Source organism: Panthera pardus, unplaced genomic scaffold (assembly GCF_024362965.1).
Source record: "Panthera pardus isolate Hobbes unplaced genomic scaffold, ASM2436296v1 HiC_scaffold_15, whole genome shotgun sequence".
Taxonomy (NCBI): Eukaryota; Metazoa; Chordata; class Mammalia; order Carnivora; family Felidae; genus Panthera; species Panthera pardus.
Window position 1 is genome coordinate 37,658,548 of NW_026526710.1, and position 20,202 is coordinate 37,678,749.

At 42.9% G+C, this 20,202-nt stretch overlaps 1 protein-coding gene and 1 long non-coding RNA gene across 4 annotated transcripts in view; one reads left to right on the forward strand and one right to left on the reverse strand.

The window, feature by feature from the left end:
- Positions 1–2,075: 2,075 nt before the first annotated feature.
- The window catches only part of ADCYAP1 (adenylate cyclase activating polypeptide 1), a 74,657-nt gene continuing 56,530 nt past the window's right edge, over positions 2,076–20,202 (reverse strand). The window contains exons 4-9 of one of the 2 annotated variants that reach the window (XM_019418349.2): positions 14,729–14,945; positions 9,226–9,430; positions 8,799–8,909; positions 6,476–6,607; positions 5,904–6,002; positions 2,076–4,793 (exon numbers count right to left, since the gene is read on the reverse strand). In XM_019418349.2, the coding sequence (XP_019273894.1) occupies positions 4,604–4,793; positions 5,904–6,002; positions 6,476–6,607; positions 8,799–8,908 (531 nt within the window). In that variant the 5' untranslated portion in view covers position 8,909; positions 9,226–9,430; positions 14,729–14,945 and the 3' untranslated portion in view covers positions 2,076–4,603. Of the gene's footprint in view, positions 4,794–5,903; positions 6,003–6,475; positions 6,608–8,798; positions 8,910–9,225; positions 9,933–14,728; positions 14,946–20,202 lie in introns of those variants that run through there. The other variant, XM_019418351.2, reaches the window with a different exon arrangement.
- Positions 7,832–11,660, forward strand: LOC128777070 (uncharacterized). 2 transcript variants are annotated; one of them, XR_008422235.1, is made up of 3 exons: positions 7,832–8,832; positions 9,929–10,156; positions 11,548–11,660. It is a non-coding gene; the product is annotated as an uncharacterized LOC128777070 (long non-coding RNA). The 2 variants fall into 2 exon arrangements; XR_008422234.1 differs by lacking the exon at positions 11,548–11,660 and having other exon boundaries at positions 9,929–10,291.

A 20,202-nucleotide genomic window follows, 5' to 3' on the forward strand; every position in this document is an offset into this window, starting at 1 on the left:
AGCTCAGACTTGATCTTGGTTCCCATCTTATGACAGTGTAAACAGTAGGGTTGAGTCTGAGGTCATAGCAGGGCATCCAACTGAAATCCTCTTGTAAACAGTTGTGGGGACATATTCAAGCCAAATTTGGATATGATGCAATTGGAAGTTGACTTCTAGATCCACGGAATTACTGCCAACTGGCTGTACAGTTCCTTTCAGTGATTTCATTCATCCCTCTGTCATGTGATTCAATTGTTTGTACTCTACTTATAGGATCACTCTTCTTCCAGAAGCCCCTTGAACAGAAATGTCCAACCAGAATATAGAAGTAAAATGATGCTAACTATGGCCTTAGTGACCTAAAGGAAATACTGCAATTTTTCAATTAACCTAATGCCCATCCTGGGAGAATACAGCTTATTGATATATTTATTACTGTGTACAGAAAACATGACTTACTGCTTATTTAACATGAAAAAGAAAAAAACACCCAGTCCCAGCACACATAAATGCCTATCTATGTCACCAAATTCTAAATCTAGTGGTCGCAAACTTTAGTGCCCATTAACCTAGGATTTTTATTTAAAACACAGATTCACTTATTCTGGTGGAGGCCTGCAATCTATCTACATTATTAACAAGTCTCCCACATGATCTTGTAGCAGAAGAATATTCTTTGGAAAAATACTACCTTAGCTCTCAGGTGTTAATTAAGCTTTCTCAACCATTGTGCCTGGTCCATTTTAGGTGTTCAATAAATATTTATTGTATTGAATCAATGTATTCTCAGCCCTAACAGAAATAAGTCACACTTCTTGGGTATCTAGATATATCAAGTCTTCCAAGGAAAAACCATCATTTGATTTATCCCACATAAGAGAATATAGCAAATTGCTATATACATGAATTTCAGTCCAAGTCAGCCAATCTGTGGTTATCTCTATTTTCTTGATAGTTATCAGCCTCCAACCAAAGTAATTAATTTTCTTCATTTTTCCATTTACCACACTAGCAGCTTCATGGGGTAGGCAGTTAAAGATGGAGAACTAAAAGCTTATTCAATAAAACAATGTAATTATGAATTGTACTGTATTCATTTTTTTAATTTACTACAAATGAGATCTCTAGATCATAAGCTCCTCCCTAGAATGACTCTGGGCCTTAAATACTGAGCTAAGTTCTAAAGATAGTTTTTGAATCCTTGCTGAGCTTTGCTCATTCTTTAGTATTACTGTGACATATTTATTGATTTATTAATTGAAAGCATTAATTTTAGGATGAAAGTCTAGGAATTTAAATTAAATTATATTTGAATTACTATAAGCGACTTGCAATACTTTTTTTAACCCAGAAATCATCATGGGCTCCAAAATAAACACAATTGAGAAATTCATGGGAATTTCACAAAAAGGCTTTGCTTTAAAGTTTGTTAATATCAATTAATAAAACAAAAGAATCCCCAAAGGACTGTTCACATTTTCTCCTAGCTTTTTCTTTAAAGATAAAATACATTGTCTTTTAAAGGTATTTAATCAACTTTTTGCTTGCTCATGTTCTCTTTGCTTCCACCCAAAGCAATTTAATCAGAGATAGTTGTTTGTAGGTCTCTAAACATATTTTAAAACCTCCAAAACTGATTATTTAAGTCATTTTTATACAGAATTTTATCAAGACCAATTTAGTCTGCAGAGTTACTTATAAAAGAATATGTTAGACTGCTATTTTAGAAGCATAACTAATACCCAAGTACTATCTCCCACCAGTGGGTAGTAACTTTCTGAATACTGAGCAATGCATATATACAATAGGGGATGGAAATTAACCTAAATTGTGCATCCTATAAGGGTACCAACATCTGTGCCTATTTATGAACTTAATATCTTCTTAGGCATCTCCATCTGAGTAGCTACTCTAAATTTTTAGCTGAATTCAGTTAACACATGAAGCAGATATTAAAGTACAATTTATGAAAATACATGGATGCTTATATATTCCAAACATGAAAGATCTTATGGTTGTTAAAGAAAATATAATACTTTAAGAGATCTTAGTTATTTCCTGAATGTCTTTTTCTCTCCAAACATTAGACGAGGTTGCATTGTTTACAAAAATTTATTCATACAAATTTTACACACTTTATATAACAGTTATCAAAGTCCTAGTTATAGATATCATGTGTGTAATAATACTTGGTTAAGATGTTTTTATAATCAGTTGCACACAAAATAAGAGCTTCAAGACTAACATCTACCTAAATTATCACTATATCATAAATCTGCTCCAGGTTAGTAAGGCTCTTGGCATTTCTAAAAAGTATACAAAAGATTAAACTGGGTGATCACTGTAAATGCTTGCAACTAGCCACGGGAACACTAAATTAGACTTCATAAATAAAAGGTTAACTAGAGCCCTATTTCACCACTAACAGCTGACACAAATACAGAAAACTCTGCCCATTATCCAAGAAACAAATAATTAAGACTAAAATGCAAGCCGATGTGTTGCAGCATTGTAGGGCCACTAAATAGCCATCTGTGATTCGTGGCGATTTAAAAGGCGAAGAAAGGCACTAAAGCTGCAAACTGCATCCCGTGTCACATTGCCTGAGGAGACTGCAGAATTAAAGAAAGATTGATCCCGTACATAGGACTCAGGCATAGATCGAATGCCTTTGTGCTTTCACTGCTTGCAATGTGATCTCCTGGCAGCATCCATCCCGCCTGGGAATGCAAATCCAATTCTGTTTTCTTTGATTTATGACTTCATATTGAATCAAATCCATAAAGGAAAAGGAAAGGTCCTTTAAACTTTACAAGCTAATGTTTAATCTTTTCTTGTTCTCTTTTTTTATTTTCCAAAAGAATTTGTGCCTGAATTTTGGGAGTTTGGCTTGTTTGCCTGCTGTAGCTTTATCTGGCTGCTGGGTGAAGGTTCTTTTGTTTATAGAGATTACTCACATGTTCAAGGAATTGATAGGAAACAGACAGACATGCTTTCAGTAGCCAGGAAAGGATACAAAGGGGGAGGTTCTCAGGGTCTGTTGGAGCTTGCTTACTTCACTCTTGACCACAAATATAAGATAGTACTCATACATATGAAGATGAGGTTTAAATGATTTATCAGTAAGTAAAACTGAGCAACATGTGAACACTACACATTCTAATATGACAAAGGTTGGTTTTATGAAATAAATTTTACTAAGCAATAAGCCATAATGTAGAAAAATACACTTTACCTACAAACTCAATAAACAAGAAACAAAAGGTTCGTTCATATTTAGTGCATAATTACTTACTGGTAACTACACAGGGGTTCCTAAACTTTACAATTAAGTACTCACATCAAACAACCAAAAAAGAAGCATTCACAAGTTTAAGAGAAATGAATGAAAAATGGTAAACGGTACTTCAACAGTGCAGAAGGGTGGGAAAGAAGAGTCTTCAGAAAACCGCCAAAGAAAAGGATGGCTCCTACAGAGCCGTATTCAAAGGGGAGTATCCTGGTCATTTCACAAGATGAGAAGCATTGACAGCACTGGAGAAAAACACATTGTACTTTGCATCCATTTCCAATATCCAGCGCCCAAAGTCAGTCAGGCAGAGGACCTACAGTGGGGCTGGGCTTACCCTGCGCGTCCCAGACGCAGGGCAGCTCCAAACCAGTCCCCCTCCAGGGTCCTCCTCCTCCGACTGCCTTATGCTCTGCCTCTTCCAACATACCTACATTTCCTTCTCTTTGTTCCAATTGCCCTAACCTTGGGATATTGGGTTTCCTGGAAGTACAGAAAAGGGAGCTTCACGGGAGCTTCAAGACCCAAGTCTCCCTTCTCTGTACAACCCCCCAACACTTTCCCCAGGGGGTGGTGTGAATTCTGGGGAGAAGCACAATTTGGATCGAGCTGTTGTTTTTTTATCAGGAGAATTTCCTTCTGGGCTGAGAGTCTAAAGAGAGACAAATACACATAAAAGTAGAACCAAAGAAAGCAGAAGTATTGGAATTGCCACCCAGTGAGGGGGACAAAGGGGGACAGTGCCTAGTTGAGTTCCTCTGGGACTGAAGCAGCCTGGCCCAGAGACTCACTAGGAAAGAACACCCTTCAGCAATTCTCCCAAATCATTACCTCCAAATCTCCCTGGAGCAGGGCATCATTATGTACAGTAGCAAATGGTCAGTATTAATATCTTCAGGCCTGTCATGGATAAAAATACTATCCTTTTAATTCCATTTTATAAAAATAGGAGTAATATTCAAAACAATGATTGTCTATTTTTCTATTTATTTTATATAAAAACATAAACAGCTCAGGTGAATTTTCAATCCTTGTGCACACTTTGTATGAACTGCTGTCTATTATACCTATATATATTCTTAATATATATATTTGTAATATATATATATATATATATATATCAATAATTGGTCCACAAAGTATATCTGTGCATTCTCTAGTGCTTTGTAAAAAGAAAAACAATATTATTATCAAAATATTCATTTAATGGCTTTACTTCATACATAAATACATGTTTGGATAGAACACATGAGAGATGACTGTTCAGTCAGTTGGGAAAGTGACTTTTCATAGTGTCAGGATTGTATACACAGGGTAGCTGGTAACTCATCGCTACAAATAAGCTATTCGGCGTCCTTTGTTTTTAACCCTTTGTTTATACCTTTTCCCTAGGACTGCCGCCAAGTATTTCTTGACAGCCATTTGTTTCCGGTAGCGGCTGTAGCTGTCGGTGAAGATTCCGTCTGAGTGGCGCTTGGAGAGAGGCTCTGAGTCGTCTTCCGGGCCGCCGCCTAGGTTCCCACTGCAAGGAAAGGAGTCGGGAAGAGGGTGGCGGGGCGGGAGACAAAGATTCAATAGCTGTGGGGAGCAGGCGGGCCCCACCCCACGCGGGAGCCATCCGGGAAGGCACGGCTCTCAGGGCCCACGGCGCCGCCTTCCTCTGCCAGTAAGCAGCCGGGGGAGGGAGGACTGTGATGGAAACCCCTCACTCTGCCCTCCCCACCGAGGATTTGCTGGCATCACGTCCTTACAGAAGGGGCCCGGGACGAGGTCCAGGCCAAGGGCACGCGCGCGATTCACGCCTAACCTGTCTCCAAACGCTGCCCTTAGAGATTTGACCATCCGTGCTTTTGCGCTAAATTGTCCTAACTGTTCCTCTCACCCCCCCACGTAGAGAGAAAATAACCAAAGAGCCCCAAGTGCCACGTTGGCTGCTGCCTGGGAGTTTTACATCGATCCCTCAATTCCTAGTCAGACTGGAGCACGCCTCCCCTTCCGCACGCTAAGTCGAAAAACGTGATGATAATAATATAAGTCGACAGGCTGTAGGCAATATTTTTCATCGCATGAATTATTCATTGCGAAAAATGTAATCTGTTTCCCCATGGGCTTTATTAAAATGTTGCCTTCTGCTGAGAGATGCTCCACGCAAGCTCTGTGCTCTGGGTTTGTCTGGCACGCGCAAAAGAACTGTTTCCCTAACTGCCCAAATTTGAAGATTTGTTGGTTTCGATTTGAATTTACACTAAAAGGATTTTTTTTTAAGTCATGCTTAGAGGAAATTATAGCAAATCATCCCGCGAAGCTTGAAGATTTTCAATGACTTGCGGGGGGGGAGGGGGTAGTTTTTCTTTGTTTTTTAAATTCAAAACGGATCAAACTCCCCGGTTTCTCCGCCCTCTCCTTGCCTCTGCCGCTCAGAATTTGTTCACCAAACTTAAGGCGCCACATCCGAACCTACCCTGCGACCGCAGACTGGTCCCGAAGACTCAGCGGCGCACACGCACCTTCGGGCCCACGTGCACGCAAGGACGCAGAAGCGGCACCGCCCACCCCGCGCGCGCTCGCACGGACACCCACCCCGGAGCGCGCGCGCCGTTCTGCGCCGCTTAACTCTTTCGCAAACTCTTACCCCAAGCCCTTGGCCAAGAGCGTCTGCAGGTATTTCCTGGCGGACAGCTGGTCCAGTACTTTGCGGTAGGCCTTGTTAAGGATCCCTTGGGCGACATCTCTAACGGGGAGGCAAAGTACGCGCCCAGGGTCACTGATCGTGTGCCCCCAAGTGGCCGCTCCAGGCCCCCAGCTGGGCACTCACGCGCCCCGGCGCTCGGGGACGCTGACGACAACCCCCTTGATGACAAACAAGACGCTGGCACAGAACTTGCAAATGACTCTTTGGGGAAGTTCCCGCGACTGACAGCGGAGAACGGGAGTTCGTCCTGCCCTCCGGGGTTGGCAGGCAGGGAGTCTGGCCTGGGCGCGCACTCACCGCCACTCCTTAGGTCACAGACCTTTTGGTCCCACCCGTCTCTCTTGTCCATACAGACCCGCCCGCTACTAACTTTCCGTCGCTCTCGCGGGTACCAGCCAGGAAGAAGAGAGGCTTGGGGGTTTTTATGAAGAACATCCTATTCTGTGGGCCACCACCCTGCCCCTCCCGCCACCTCAGTCCCGGGCCCCGCGCGGAGGCCGCGAGGGTGGTACCTCTTCTCCGAGGGGTAGTAGAGCGCGTAGGCGTCGCGCAGCGCGGAGGCGGGGCTCCCCACGCCCGGCGGGTCTGAGTCGTAGAAGTCCTGCTGCGGGTTTCCGTCCTCGTCGTACGCTTCGTCCTCCGGCCTGCCGGGAGACCCGGGGAAAGAAGGAGTGGTCAGTACAGATCCCTCCCCGGCTCCGCAACAACCCACAGAAAGGGGCTCGCGCTGACTTTCCTTCTTCCTAAAGGTCCCCACGGATAATTGCCTCTTCTTCCGGGACAGGGGAGGGTCGGGAGGGGGAGTGGAGGGAGGTTGAGGTAAGGCTTTAGAAAGTACACCCAACAGAAATTCCTCACCCCTCCAGGCGGCTCTCCGACCCCTCCTCTTTGTGGGTGAAGAGTCGCCCTGCAGGGCCTGAGAAGTCGAGATGTCTATGCCAACCTCGTACACCTGGCCACCAAAAAGGACCTGCCCCCCTACGGGGACCTGGCGCCTGAGCCACCCCAAACAAGCAGCCACGGGCGGGGACGAGGAAGGTCCTCAGAGATAAGACGCTGGCCGACGCGAAGACCCGACTGGGGAGGCCCGGAGCGATATACAGAGGGAGGGTGGATGGGTGGGGTGTGCGGCGGCCAACTCCGCAGCCACCCCCACCTAGCCTCTGAGCCCAGGGGAGCCCTTACCCGCGCAGATGTAGGTCACGGAGAACCTCCGGCTTCTATTTTGGGCGGGAGAGGATTTGGCAGGAACATGAATAATAGATGCCCCTAAACTTAGCCGGTTTGGCGGCGGCTCATTCTGTGTAGCATGGCTACGCGTTCTGGTGCCTCGCGCCCAGGGAAAGTGCCAGGCACACGGGACTTTGAAAATTGCTGGGAGTGAAATGGGGCTTTTAAGTCTGCTAAATAAATAGTTCGCGCGAATCTGTTGGCGATGTTGAGGCGGCGGAAAGGGAAAGGGTCAATAGGGGACCAAGAGCCCACTGGAGTGCCGCGGTCTTGAAGTCGCCCTTCCCTACTACCTCTGTCCTTCATGTAGGACGGGGAGAGGTGGGCTAAAATATATAACCCCCTCGCTTTGAGCCGCTGGAAAGACCCGGAACGCGGCCAGAGCAAGTAGCGCTCTCTAGTAGGGGTAAGAGTCGTACTTTGTTGATCTGCTCGCCTTTCCTCCGTCCCCGGATTGGTGAAGACAAGGCAAGCACAAGTCTCCGTCCGCCCCGCACCCAGCCCTTCCTCGGCGACGTGCCTCCTCTATATGGCCTAGCTTCCCAGAGTCCCCGGGTCTTTCTGGCCACTTCCATCCCGTGCCCAAATGCTGGAATCCTTATATTGAAGCCAGAACCCATTTCTCCGGCCAAGTCAGTGGTCCCTAAGGCGACCGTTCTTGGGCGCGGCTCGGAGAAGCAGCTTTGCAGGCGGAAGGCGCGCTCCTGGCTGCAAGGAGCCGCGTACACCGCGCGGCGAGGACGCTGGGAGCTACTACGGTCCGCTGACCGCCCCGGGACTTTGGGGCTGCGTAAGGAACTCATCAGTGTCAACCGATTAGAAATCAGGGGTTAAGAAGAAAGCCACGGTTACTCCAGCCTCTGGCGGGCAAAGTTGTCCAGGTCCTGCCTGCCTGCCGGCTTTCTCTTCCTCCTTCCTTGCATCCGTTTCATCCGTTTCTCCCCCCTTCCCTTCAAACTCATTCTTGTTCTTTCTTCTCTCAAATCTCTTTTCCTCAACCATACCCGGCCAACACTCTCCCTCCCCAAGACAGTCTGAGACTCATATTGCAGCTGGAAAACGTATCACTTAAGAGAAAGCTCTTCCAGGGGAAAGAATTCGAATTGAAGTGAAAGGGAGATCAGAGGAGAGAGCGGGAGACCCCGCCCCGATAGTCCAGAACACGCTGTAACAAAGCAAAGTCCACGGGAGCTTCACGCTCTACCCTCCAACCTGGCTGCAGGCACCAAAGCAGAACTTCTCCTAACTCAAGCTAAGAATAGGGAAAAGAAGTCAAGCTCGGGGCCCGGCCCTGCCCCCTCCCGCAGGCGGGGCTGGGGGAGGGGAGATTTCTCCAGCCGGCTGATGCTCCCTTGCTCAACCCGGGCCCCTTGGCTGCGGCGGTCTGGGGGAGGGGCGCGGAGCCGCACTGGAGCCTGCCCGGCCCTCGCGCGGAGCCAGGGCCACGGCCAGGGACCTGCGGTCCGACCCGGGCTGACGGCGGCGGCGTACTGGGAGCCGGTGGGAAGATGATTGTAGCTGGGACCGCGGAACTGCAGGAGGGAGACCACGAGGAAGTGTTGGGGGAAGCCAAGCCTCAGCTCAGCCCGGGCAGCAAGCACCTACCTGATTCCAGGGAACCGGAGTCCTGCGGTGGCAGGTGAGCAGTAGACGCTGCTGTGCATTATTATCCCGTAGACCAGGAGGGCCAGCCTCGCTCCGCTACACATGGTCATTCTGCGCAGGAGGGGAGAGAGGACACACAGCTGTCAAAACAGCCCCTGGTCTTTCGCCCTCCAGCCCCAAGAAACTCCCCGAGCTGGGGGAGGGGTCGGCTCCCAGTGTTGAATACCGCTTAACGACAGCCCGCGCGCGCCCTGCCACTTCCCTCTCTCTATAGTTAGAAAAAATATATATGTATATACCCAGGGCCCAATAACTCGCCAGACCTGGTGCGAAGGAAAGCTAACTCATACCCTGATGCTGGTCAAAGAATCAGCAAAGGAGTCGTTTGATTAGGGAAGATATTTTCCCCTCACCATTCAACTCTTACCGCTGCTAGGAGAGGCTTTGTTGCCAAGTAGGACGGCGGGCAAAGGGCTCCTCCAAGTTTCTGCGCTGGAGTCACAACCCAAGAGGCATCACCGTCTGGCGTTAGTGTCTGAGGAGCCGCAGGAATGAGCAGCAGCAGCAGGAGGAGCTGGAGGACTTATTTGCTGAGGCCAGTATTCTGTTCAAAAGTTTGCAGACGCACGGAACTAGGAGGAAGCGTGACAGGGAGAGAAGGGGGCGAGGAGAGAGATGTAGAAGGGAGAAAGAGGAGGCGAGGAGCTAAAGTGGGGGGTGGGGGACAAAGTGGCCTAAGTCCACCAGGAGAAAGAAGTAAGTGATTAAGGAAAAGAGGGAAAATCGAAGGGGAGGAAGGAAGAGGGAGGGCCGCGTCTCAGCCGGCGTCTGTCGGAACCGCCTGGTCAGGCAGTTGTGCAAGTCGGCAGCGCCTTCTCTACTCTGAGGTCCCTCTGGCTGCGTCTGAAGCTGCGGCTTCTGCTGCTGCTGCCGGTGGTTACTGAGGTGACCAGCCCTCTGCTCCTATTTATATGTGCAGTTAGCAGAAATCTATCTGAATGTGGTTTTAGAAGAGGCTTCCTTGTCAACATCTGTCTGCCTATGGCCTTTAAGTACAGAATATTTTGTTGCACTGTTGCGCTCCGATTTTTATTCATGGAATGACTTCCTTTTTTTTTTTTTTTTTCCAGTCACGTAATGATCGGGTATCAGAAAAAGACGTCAGCACCCTAGTCCCTCAAGGAACATATTAACTATTTTGTGCTGTCCTCTTGGATGATAAGATCCGGAGTCATCGACTTCTCATAAACACCTTTCACTGATACAATCCAATTTTTAAGAAGTGCAATTATTTTGATGGTTTTCAATGTTGCCCATTTCTCAAGGATGGGTAAAGAATTCATACAATTTCGAGGATGGTAAAAGTCATGTTTTTAATTATGTCTCTATGATTTCTCTTTACTTTTCATCAAGCCTCAGCAATCAGAGCTCTGGCCTCTAGAATTAAGCACCCTCAAGCTCTCCTATTAATAAATTTAATTTAGATCTCCTAATTTCTTGCGTATGTTCTTTTAGATAGACAATTAAATGTGGAAGTCGTTTTGTTTTTAAAGGGAAGTCTTGGAGGATTTTCAGTAAATCGCTAATGAGTCTGGCTGTCGTTAACAGTCTGGCTTGGAGTAAATTGATTAGAGTCAAAGCGGTGTCCGGAGCGCGGCCTGCGGAGCTGTCCAAGCTCTGAGTGCTGAACTCTGGTCATTGAAACGCTGAAAATTGCCATTGGTTTAATTTTTCACCAGAGCCTCTAAATCTGAAGATTTGGCACTGATACTATTAATGTGGCAATTCATTTTCCAAGTCTCCCCTCTGTTCAGATATGCCCCCCTCCATCAGTGTCCATGATTGCTCTTAATGCTGAGAATAGTCAGACCCTGACTACATTTGAGTAAAGAGCATTCTGTTTCCTGTTAGTCCTGGCTTTTAGATCTCTAGACGGCCTATTTGGACACCTTCACACTTTCTGTGACTCTTACTTATTTTAAAGATTAGAATTGAGAAATTGTATTTTCCACAAAAATTGAAATTTTAAGAATTTGGGAGTGAGAAATATATTCTCCTTTTATTTACAACTTAAGTTCTGTTTGGAGAAATACAGACAGACTGGGAAAGTACGAGGATTCCCAGTACAAGTTCACTAGCTGAGGGCTTCTAACGGGAATCCCTCCACTGGGAACCGTTAAATTTTTTTTTAGCTGAAAATGACGTGGAAAGAGGAAAGCAATAAGGGAAGACTAGAGCCACATGGAGGCTTTCAAGCCCTTGAGCAATTTAAGAAGATTCCCAAATTTCTACTCCAGTAAGAGAAAATCAGGTCTATTTCTTTTTATGGCTCAAAGGAAATAGACTCATCAATAACCATTAGTGTGCATTTTAATTATTTGGATCTTAAACAAAATTTAGAGGAAATGGCAATTTAGTGGGAATATTTCCTATTATAATTTGGAGCTAACATTAAAATAAGCTATATTAGCTCTGCATGCTTTTTCAAAGACAAAATTATAATACTTCTCATTTTGAATGCCTTTCCTACTTATTTAAGATTTAATATTTCCTTCAAGAAGACTAAGTTTTACTTATTCTTGGCCATGAATAGCCAGAAGCTACCGCTTCTTCTTAGTTTATTTCTGGGGATGTTCCAGATTGCCTGCCTGCAAAAAAGCTATGAACGTGGGGATGTATCTCTTTGTCTCCACTGCATATGTTCGCCTATTTATGCTGGAGTGTTTACATGCATGTGTTCCATGTTCAGCTCTGCCTCTGGAGTAAATTCGCACACAAAGAGTCCGCGGGGAACACAACCAGATAATGAAGCAGAGACGTCTTTTTTACCAAAGCACCCAAAGCTATTACCGACTGTGACTTCCCTGTCTTCCGTCTTGCTTCGCGTCAAAGGTGAATCCGATTAAAATCCTTACTCTTCCCTCCCACACGAATTCTGAAATGAGTTCAATCTGTAGAAATATTTGAAAATTTCCAAGACTCCTTGTACAAATTCACTACTCAACTTTAGTAAAGGGAGCCACCATGTGGGGAGATTGTTGACTTCATGGCCTATCAAAGGGAAAACCACAAACACCATTAACTTTGTGGGGAGGGTGATGGAAGTACTGGCTCTGTGGTCCGCAAGAATCTGAACTGTGCCCTGGCTTACAAGGGCTTGGCCGCTTTCACTCTGCTCAGCTTAGGCACTCAGGACCTAACTCAGCACGGAACTCAGGCTCAGCACTCCTAAATTAACAGCCTTGAGACCTGAACCCATTCAAGAAAGTGAAAAATTAAGCAGAGAATTCATTTTAAGATTCTTGGTCACTGACCTCAGGAAAATCAAGCTTCCAAAATCCAACTGTTGCTCATCACAATCTAAAGAACTGCCCAGCCCAACCCACAGATGCCTGGGGGAAATCAAGCCCGGGACAGGACGGTTCCACGGATCTTTCTGCTGCCACTGTCCATCTCTGATTAAGCCAGTTTGGCATCCTTTGAGCAAAGAAGCTTTCCTATTCTCGAAAGTTTTGGTCCTGGGCCCTTGAACCACGGGATTCCGGGAACGCTGAGGAAGGGGAGTAACTAGAAGCTGAGGATTGGGCTCTCAAAATGCTCAGCCCTGCAGTTGCACCCCAACCTTGCCAAATCCTCCTGCGCACAGGCTCTTTCTGCTTTCTATTGGGTGGAGACAAATACGGAGCGACTGATGTCTCAAAGACCAAAACTGCCCCCAAGTGCCCCCTGAGAGTAGTAATTTGCTGTTACCATCGAGGAGCATCCTACCTCAGAGTGTTAACACTGCTTCCACGGAGCCTTTGTATCTGGGGAGCGGCAAGGAGGAGGAGTGCATCAGGTAGCACTGCTGGGCTAGACAGGCCCATAGCCACCGGACAAGCACTGAGGTGCCCTGGCTGAGGAGGCCGTATTAAACTGCGGCTAGTACATACTAGTTCTTAGCAAATGCAGGCATCAGTCTGGCTTAAAAGGAGGCGTGGGGCCTGCATCGCAGATCAGAAGGACTCACAACTAACCCAGCATTACTGGGAGGAGAAGGGGAAGAGCAGGGAGAGTGAGGGAACTGGGGCAAGGCAGGCCAAGGGAGGAGAGCCTTCCAATTTTATACTGCTCTCACCGTTTCTCTCCCAAAGAGATTTTTACATTCTCCTAAGGCAACTGAGGTTAAGAGCGAGAGAGAACCCTTCAGATCTCCTATATATAATTGCAAACGACAGGGGAGAAGAGGGAGGGGATGAAGAAGGGACCCAAAAGTTAGAACTTCCAATTAACCAGTAACACAAAGGAATTTTACTCTTTCGGACAGCTCCACCCTGCCCACACAACCTTCGTCCGGACAAAGTAGAAGAATTCCCAGGCAACAACATTTCTTCCCAGGTTATGGAAGCTTAGACTGGCATAGACTGGACTAGAGTGGAATCATGTCTAGTTCAAAAAGCTAGTGGAACCACGGAAATCTTCCCAGTGGTAAGTTTCACCTATGTCCTCTGAGAGCCAGAGGGACAGAAGGCATCAGTCTGGGGCTATGCCTCAACCTACCCAGCAGAGGCTGTTTGGAAATATTTGTTAAATGATCAAAGACCTTGAATGTCAACCCCTGATGTATTAACTGCTTTTTATCCTATTTGTCCTTAAGACATGAAAACATAACTTTTGGTCTGAAATGGTGAATGCTAGCTACAAGTCAAACTAATACTTGCCTGAATTGTTTTTCTTGTTCACTGGACACATCAGTCTTTGTTGAAGCTTCCAGCCTTGAAACCTCAGTCAACACTCGATTTAAAGATTGTTTTACAAACTGAGGGTTGATGGGGGGTGGGAGGGAGGGGAGGGTAGGTGATGGGTATTGAAGAGGGCATCTTTTGGGATGAGCACTGAGTGTTGTATGGAAACCAATTTGACAATATATTTCATATATTAAAAATAAATAAATAAAGATTGTTTTAGCCCTTGAAAAGTTGAGTTTTTATATTTAAACAGGAAGAATATGTCTTGTATATTTCCTGAGAATTTGAATTTGCAGATAGCTTCACAACATTAGCAAATACCTGGCATAGACAAGACTCAGTTCCCTAGGGTAAGGATATTTCTATTACTTTCCTTCTGGCCTAGCTACCCATCCTACACATCCCGTGTGTTCACTTTTTCTTCCATGGTTATGTAGACTTCCCCATTGCCCTGTACCTCCACCATCCCCATCCCCTACCCTCACTGACTTTTTTTAACCACATAAAAGGACATGTTTGCATAAAGTATCTTCATAAATTCCTACTATAAATAATAGTAAATCAGATTGAAAAAGTCTTATATTCTCATTGTATTCATTTCTAGCCACTACTTAGCATAAGAACCAGACTACAGTAGGCTTTTTCAGTGAACAAGCTTGATGCAAACATCCTTCCCCCATATTAGTGACAAAAGTAAATTACAAACTATTCAATTTCACTCAAACTTTTTCTCTTCTGACTCTTCCAGAAAATGTGATGACTAATGACTCACTTCATAACGATTACACCTGTAGGGAAACCCAAATGTTCTGTAGCAGGGCATCATGAATACCACTTACTGGACTGCCTGCATCATGCCCTTCTGAACTCACTATGAAGTAAGACGCTGATGAGCTTACCCACAATGTGTCACAACTTCTCTGACCTTCAGAATTTAGTGCTTCACACACTCTGAAAGGAACCATGAAGCCTTTCCAAGCTGTATGAACAAAAGCATCTCTCTCTAATTCAGGAACAGAATTGCATGTTCACAGGGCCAAAAAATTTTGTCAGTTGTTTTAAGACAAAGCAGACCCTCTAGAAACAAAAACTAGGATCTAACCTTTGCTGCAGGTTTGGATGATTTCAACTATCTGACATCTATGGTTCTTCTAAGACCCTTATTCACTGAATGTTTGTTTCTTGGGTGCCAAAAATACATACCCCAGACTTCACTGTGTAGCATCTGCCAGATTCTCCCAAGATTTCCAGAACATGTCCTCTTAAAAGCCAAAAGGAAGAAAGTCTTCTCTCTACTTCAGTCTAAATCCTCAGATCATATAAGGCTTAATTGCAGGAAGAAAAGCATGGAGAGGATCCAGGAAACCCAATATCCTAAATAAGTTTTTGTGACCGCTTTTGCAAATGTTGTAAGGAAGATCTGTGTGCAAAATAAAACAAGGTTTTTATGTGTAAATCAAAAAAGGATATTGCTCTCTGAGTTCATAGCATCCCAAACTTCTGTCCTCTTGGTTTAGACTCAGCCTTATCTATCTGTGAATATATCTGTTTGTAATAATTTTGGAGCCTTTGTTTTTCATTATCCTCATTACTAGCACTTTGTGGTAATGATTATAACACTGAAAAGACTTTTTAACTAATCTTTCTCTCCACCCAAGAATACACAGGCATGATTTTTTTTTAAGTTATCATCTGCTTGGAATACAACTATATTTGCTGCACATTTACTATTTTAAAACTTCAAATATTATTTCTTTATGTTCTTTTCAATTCTTCCTTCCAGTGGAGCTGCATGATTTTTGCTACTCACCAGTTAATAGCAGCAATAATAACTATTTAGTGAACATGTACTGGGCTAAAATGTTGATTACAGTTATTTTGTTTACCTTTAAACAATCTTTTTTTCTAGACATACAATTATTCCAATTTACAGATGAGAAGCTGAGGGTCAAGTGGCTAGGTAACTTACCCAAAGTCACACAGGTTGAATCTCTATAATCAGAAATTCAAATTCACTTCTCAATAATTCCAAACAGTTTTAATGACCTTAGTTATTATACTGGTTTATGTATTTATTTTCTCTAGAGTTGTTATGAATACCAATACTCATTTAATAGGAGCTTTAATCTCTGACTTGACTCAACTAAGGAGAATATGGATTTCTTATTAATTTTCAAATTAAAAATTATGTTTCATGTAATAGGAACCAAATGCTATTAACACAATAAAACTGGTTAAGTTAGACAACAAACTTTGCTTTATAGAATAGATATGCTTCTAAAAATATGTGCATTAATAGTGCATGTATTCTTATTTATATATATCAAATTGTAGAAAAGATAAAAAATCTTGCCATCCTAAGTCATTATTTAAAATGATTTCATACCTAAGACGGTAGCAAAAGTTTCAGTGATGTGTTTAAGTTAAAAAAAGAACTTATTATTTTGTAAGATCACCATTTAGTAGCCATTATATCATCATATCTTATTAAATCATCGTGTAATTCAATACCACAGAAACCTTATGATTGCCAGTGAGTCAAGTGTTTTGTGAGTCAAATGAGATGATATATATAAAAATGTTTTACAAACAATAGATCCTCCTTCTTTAACAGCAGGACAAGCCTTGTGTTAGCAATGCTCCATTTAATCCTTTTATTGCTCTTGTCAATAGATAAGACACTATTATTCCTATCTTTACTAATGGATAAATTGAGACTCTTAAAAGTGAATTAACTTGCCAACAAAGGACAAAGTCCTGGGTTTCCAGCCCAGGGCTAGCTGTTTGCAAAGTTACTGTGCTGTCTACTACCATTGGCCTGCCTGTTATTACTGTATAATTACCATTATTATTAAAGGGGAAAGAAGTGTCAGCTTTCATAAAAAACATAAGTTTTAAGGCAGTAGTTTGAACAATTTTTCTGGCTTTTTCTTGACATTTTCAAATAAATGAAGAGGTTATGTGTAAGTATCATTTTTAAGAATACTTTAGGGGCACCTGAGCAACTCCGTTGGGTAAGCATATGACTTGGGCTCAGGTTATGATCTCAGGGTTCATGAGTCCGAGCCCACATTGGACTTTCTGCTGTCAGCACAGAGCCGGCCTCAGATCTTCTACTCCTCTATCTCTCTCTGCACCTCCCCTGTTAGTGCTCTCCCTCTCTCGCTCTCTCTCTCTCTCTCAAAAAGTTTAAAAAAACATTTTAAAGAAATAAGTAATGAATAAGGTTGCATCCCAGGTATTAAAAATGTGATAGAGTTGTAGCAATTACAACAGTGTAGTACAGGTGAATTAATAGATCAAAGGAATAAATCAATAAAAACAAATAGGTCAAAGTATAAACGTGTAAAGAAATAAACACTATTGTGTAATTCCCAATGGAAAGAATAGAATACTGGGACAACTGACTACCCACTTGGACAAAAAAGAAAAATTAGATCACTATTTCCTATCCTACAACAATATGAAACATATTGATATGGACTAAATTTTTTAATGTAAATCATAAAAATACTAAGAAAATATATAAATAATTTTAAGATTAGAAAGGAGAGACTGACAATTTGAAAGAAATCCAAAAAGGAAGAGATTGATAAATTGACTTAAATATTGTTTAATTTTCTCTGTTGAAAGAAATACAAATAAAGTTAAATGGCACATGACAACTTGGAGAAAATGTTGCCATTGTTTGTGAAAAATAAGGAATTCAGGAGCGCCTGCATGGCTCAGTCAGTTAAGCATCCGGCTTCAGCTCAGGTCATGATCTTGCCATTTGTGGGTTCAAGCCCCACATAGGGCGCTGTGCTGATGGCTCAGAGCCTGGAGCCTGTTTCGGATTTTGTGTCTCCCTCTCTGCCCCTCCCCAACTCACACTCTATCTTTCTCTCTGTCTCAAAAATAAACATTTAGAAAATTTTTTGAAAAAAAAAAGAGAAAAAGAAGGAATTCAAATTTTCAAAATATAAGGAACTTACCTTACATCACCAGGTGCTCATCCCAACAAGTGCACTCCTTAATCCCCATCACCTATTTAACCCATCCCCGCAAACCCCCTCTCCTCTGGTGACCATCAGTTTGTTGTCTATAGTTAAGAATCTGTCTCTTGGTTTGTCTCTCTCTCTTTCTCTTTGCTCATTTGTTTTGTTTCTTAAATTCTACATGAGTGAAATCATATGATATTTGTCTTTCTCTGATTTATTTCACTTAGCATTATACTCTCTAGCTCCATCCACGTCATTGCAAATGACAAGATTTCATACTTTTTTATGGCTGAATAATATTTCATTATATATATACATACCACTTCTTCTCTATCCATTCAGCTATTGATGGACATTTGGGCTGCTTCCCTATCTTGGCTATTGTAAATAATGCTGCTGTAAACATTGGGGTACATGTATCCCTTTGAATTAGTGTTTTTGTATTCTTTGAGTAAATACCCAGTAGTATGATTGCTGAATCATAGGGTAGTTCTATTTTTAACTTCTTGAGAGACCTCTATACTGTTTTCCACAGTGACTGCACCAGTTTGCATTCCTGCATGAGGAATGCAGTGCAGGGGGGTTCTTTTTTCTACCCATCCTCCTCAACACCTGTTTCTTGTGTTGTTGATTTTAGCCATTCTGAAAGGTGTGAGGTGATATCTCATTGTGGTTTTGATTTTTGATTTGCATTTCCCTAACGGTAAGTGATGAAGAACATCTTTTCATGTTTGTTGGAGACACATCTTTGGAGAAATGTCTGTTCATGTCTTCTGCCCATTTTTTAAATTGCATTATTTGTTTTTTTGGGTGTTGAGTTTATACACCTGAAACTAATATTACACTGCTAAAAAATAATAAATAAAGTTACATTTACACACACAAAAAAATCCCAACTTAAAAAAAAGAAGTAAACCATTAAGTACAGCACAGGCCTTTTGAAAGTAGGAGTATCAAAGTATTTATAGACACATTTTAAAACACCAAAACAATGTCATAATTTTTACTTTAGTTTTGTTTATTTTTTTAATGGTGATTTATTTATTTTGAGAGGGAGAAAGGACAGCATGACCAGGGGAGGGACAGAGAAAGAGGTAGAGAGAGAGAATCCCAAACAGGATCCATGCTCAGCGTGGAGCCGGATGCAGGGCTCAATCTCACGACTGTGAGATCATGACCTGAACTGAAATCAAGAGTCAGACAGATGTTTAACTGACTGAACCATCCAGGCGCCCCTATAATGTTTACTTTAAAGTTATATATCTTTTTTTTTAAAAGAAATTAAGAGAAGGAAAGGAAATATGTATAGTCATTTATTTCTATACATAGTTATTATCTCTGGCTTCTTTATTCCTTCCAATAATTCATGGATCAGCAAATTAGAATCCCTGTGCCAAATCAAACCCACTCTCTGTTTTTGTATGCCCTATATGCTAAAATGATTTTTACATTTTTAAATGGTTGAGGAAAAAAATAATCAATGGAAGAATACTTTTGTGGCGTGAAAATTATATGAAAATAAATTTCACTGTCTATAATAAAGTTTTGTTTGAACATTAAAAATATATCTAGGGGGTGCCTGAGTGGCATAAAATGTTTTTTTTTATGTCTATTTATTTAAGTTGAGAGAGTATGCACGTGTATGAGAATGGGGGAGGGTCAGGGAGAGAAAGAGTCACCCAGGCACCCCTGCACTAGAAAGTTAAAGGCAAATCTGGACAAAAGGAAGAATAGAACCAAAGCAGCACATTAAGGAAGCAAGTGAAACAAAGGCAGGTAGGAAAAGAAACGTAGCTGAGGAGAGAGTCAAGCAATGCAATCATTAACAGCGGCCATGTCCTGTGTATATATAATGAACTGCCATAAACTTAATCACCAAGAATTGAGGACCAGTCTTGTCTGCATCTGCAGGCAAAAACTTCTGCCTGTTCTCTGCATATACCCTCACCTTCAACTTCCATTTTGCAATCATTTTTCATCTTTAATAAATTGGGATAAAATTCTGGTCTCCCTCACAGGATTACTGCAACAGAATTCATATATTAAAGCATATTGGGAAGCACTTTGAAAAGAAAGGGAGTACATCAATATGACAGAAACAGGTAAAGTGACAACCATAATAAATGTGCTGAACAGAAGTGGCTACAGAGCCTAATAGATTAAGGCAATTGTTAACTCCATCTAGTGCTTTTTAAATCTTGCAATTTTATGATACTTCCTAATGTGTTAAAACAGCAAGCTACTGTGCCAGCTTAATGCATTGTGTGCAGATAGGATAATCTGTGTAGAGCTGTCTGTGTGGTTTACATACACTAGGGCAATAGGGTGTGATGGTCATTCCCTAACAGTCCACACAACAGACACTTCATAAATAAGACTGTGCCAAGAAGGCAAATGTTTTGCTACATAAATGCAATCTCTTTAGGAAAACTGCATGACTCAGAGCAATAGGCAGAGGACAAAAGAAGGAGACCCCTGGGGGCTCCTGGGTGGCTCAGACGGTTGAGCTTCCGGCTTCGGCTCAGGTCATGATCTCGTGGTTTGTGAGTTCGGGCCCTGCATCGGGGTCTGTGCTGACAGCTCGGAGTCTGCAGCCTGCTTCGAATTCTGTGTCCCCCTCTCTCTCTGCCCCTCCCCTGTTTATACTCTGCCTCTCTCTGTCTCTCAAAAATAAATAAATGTTTAAAAAAAATTTTT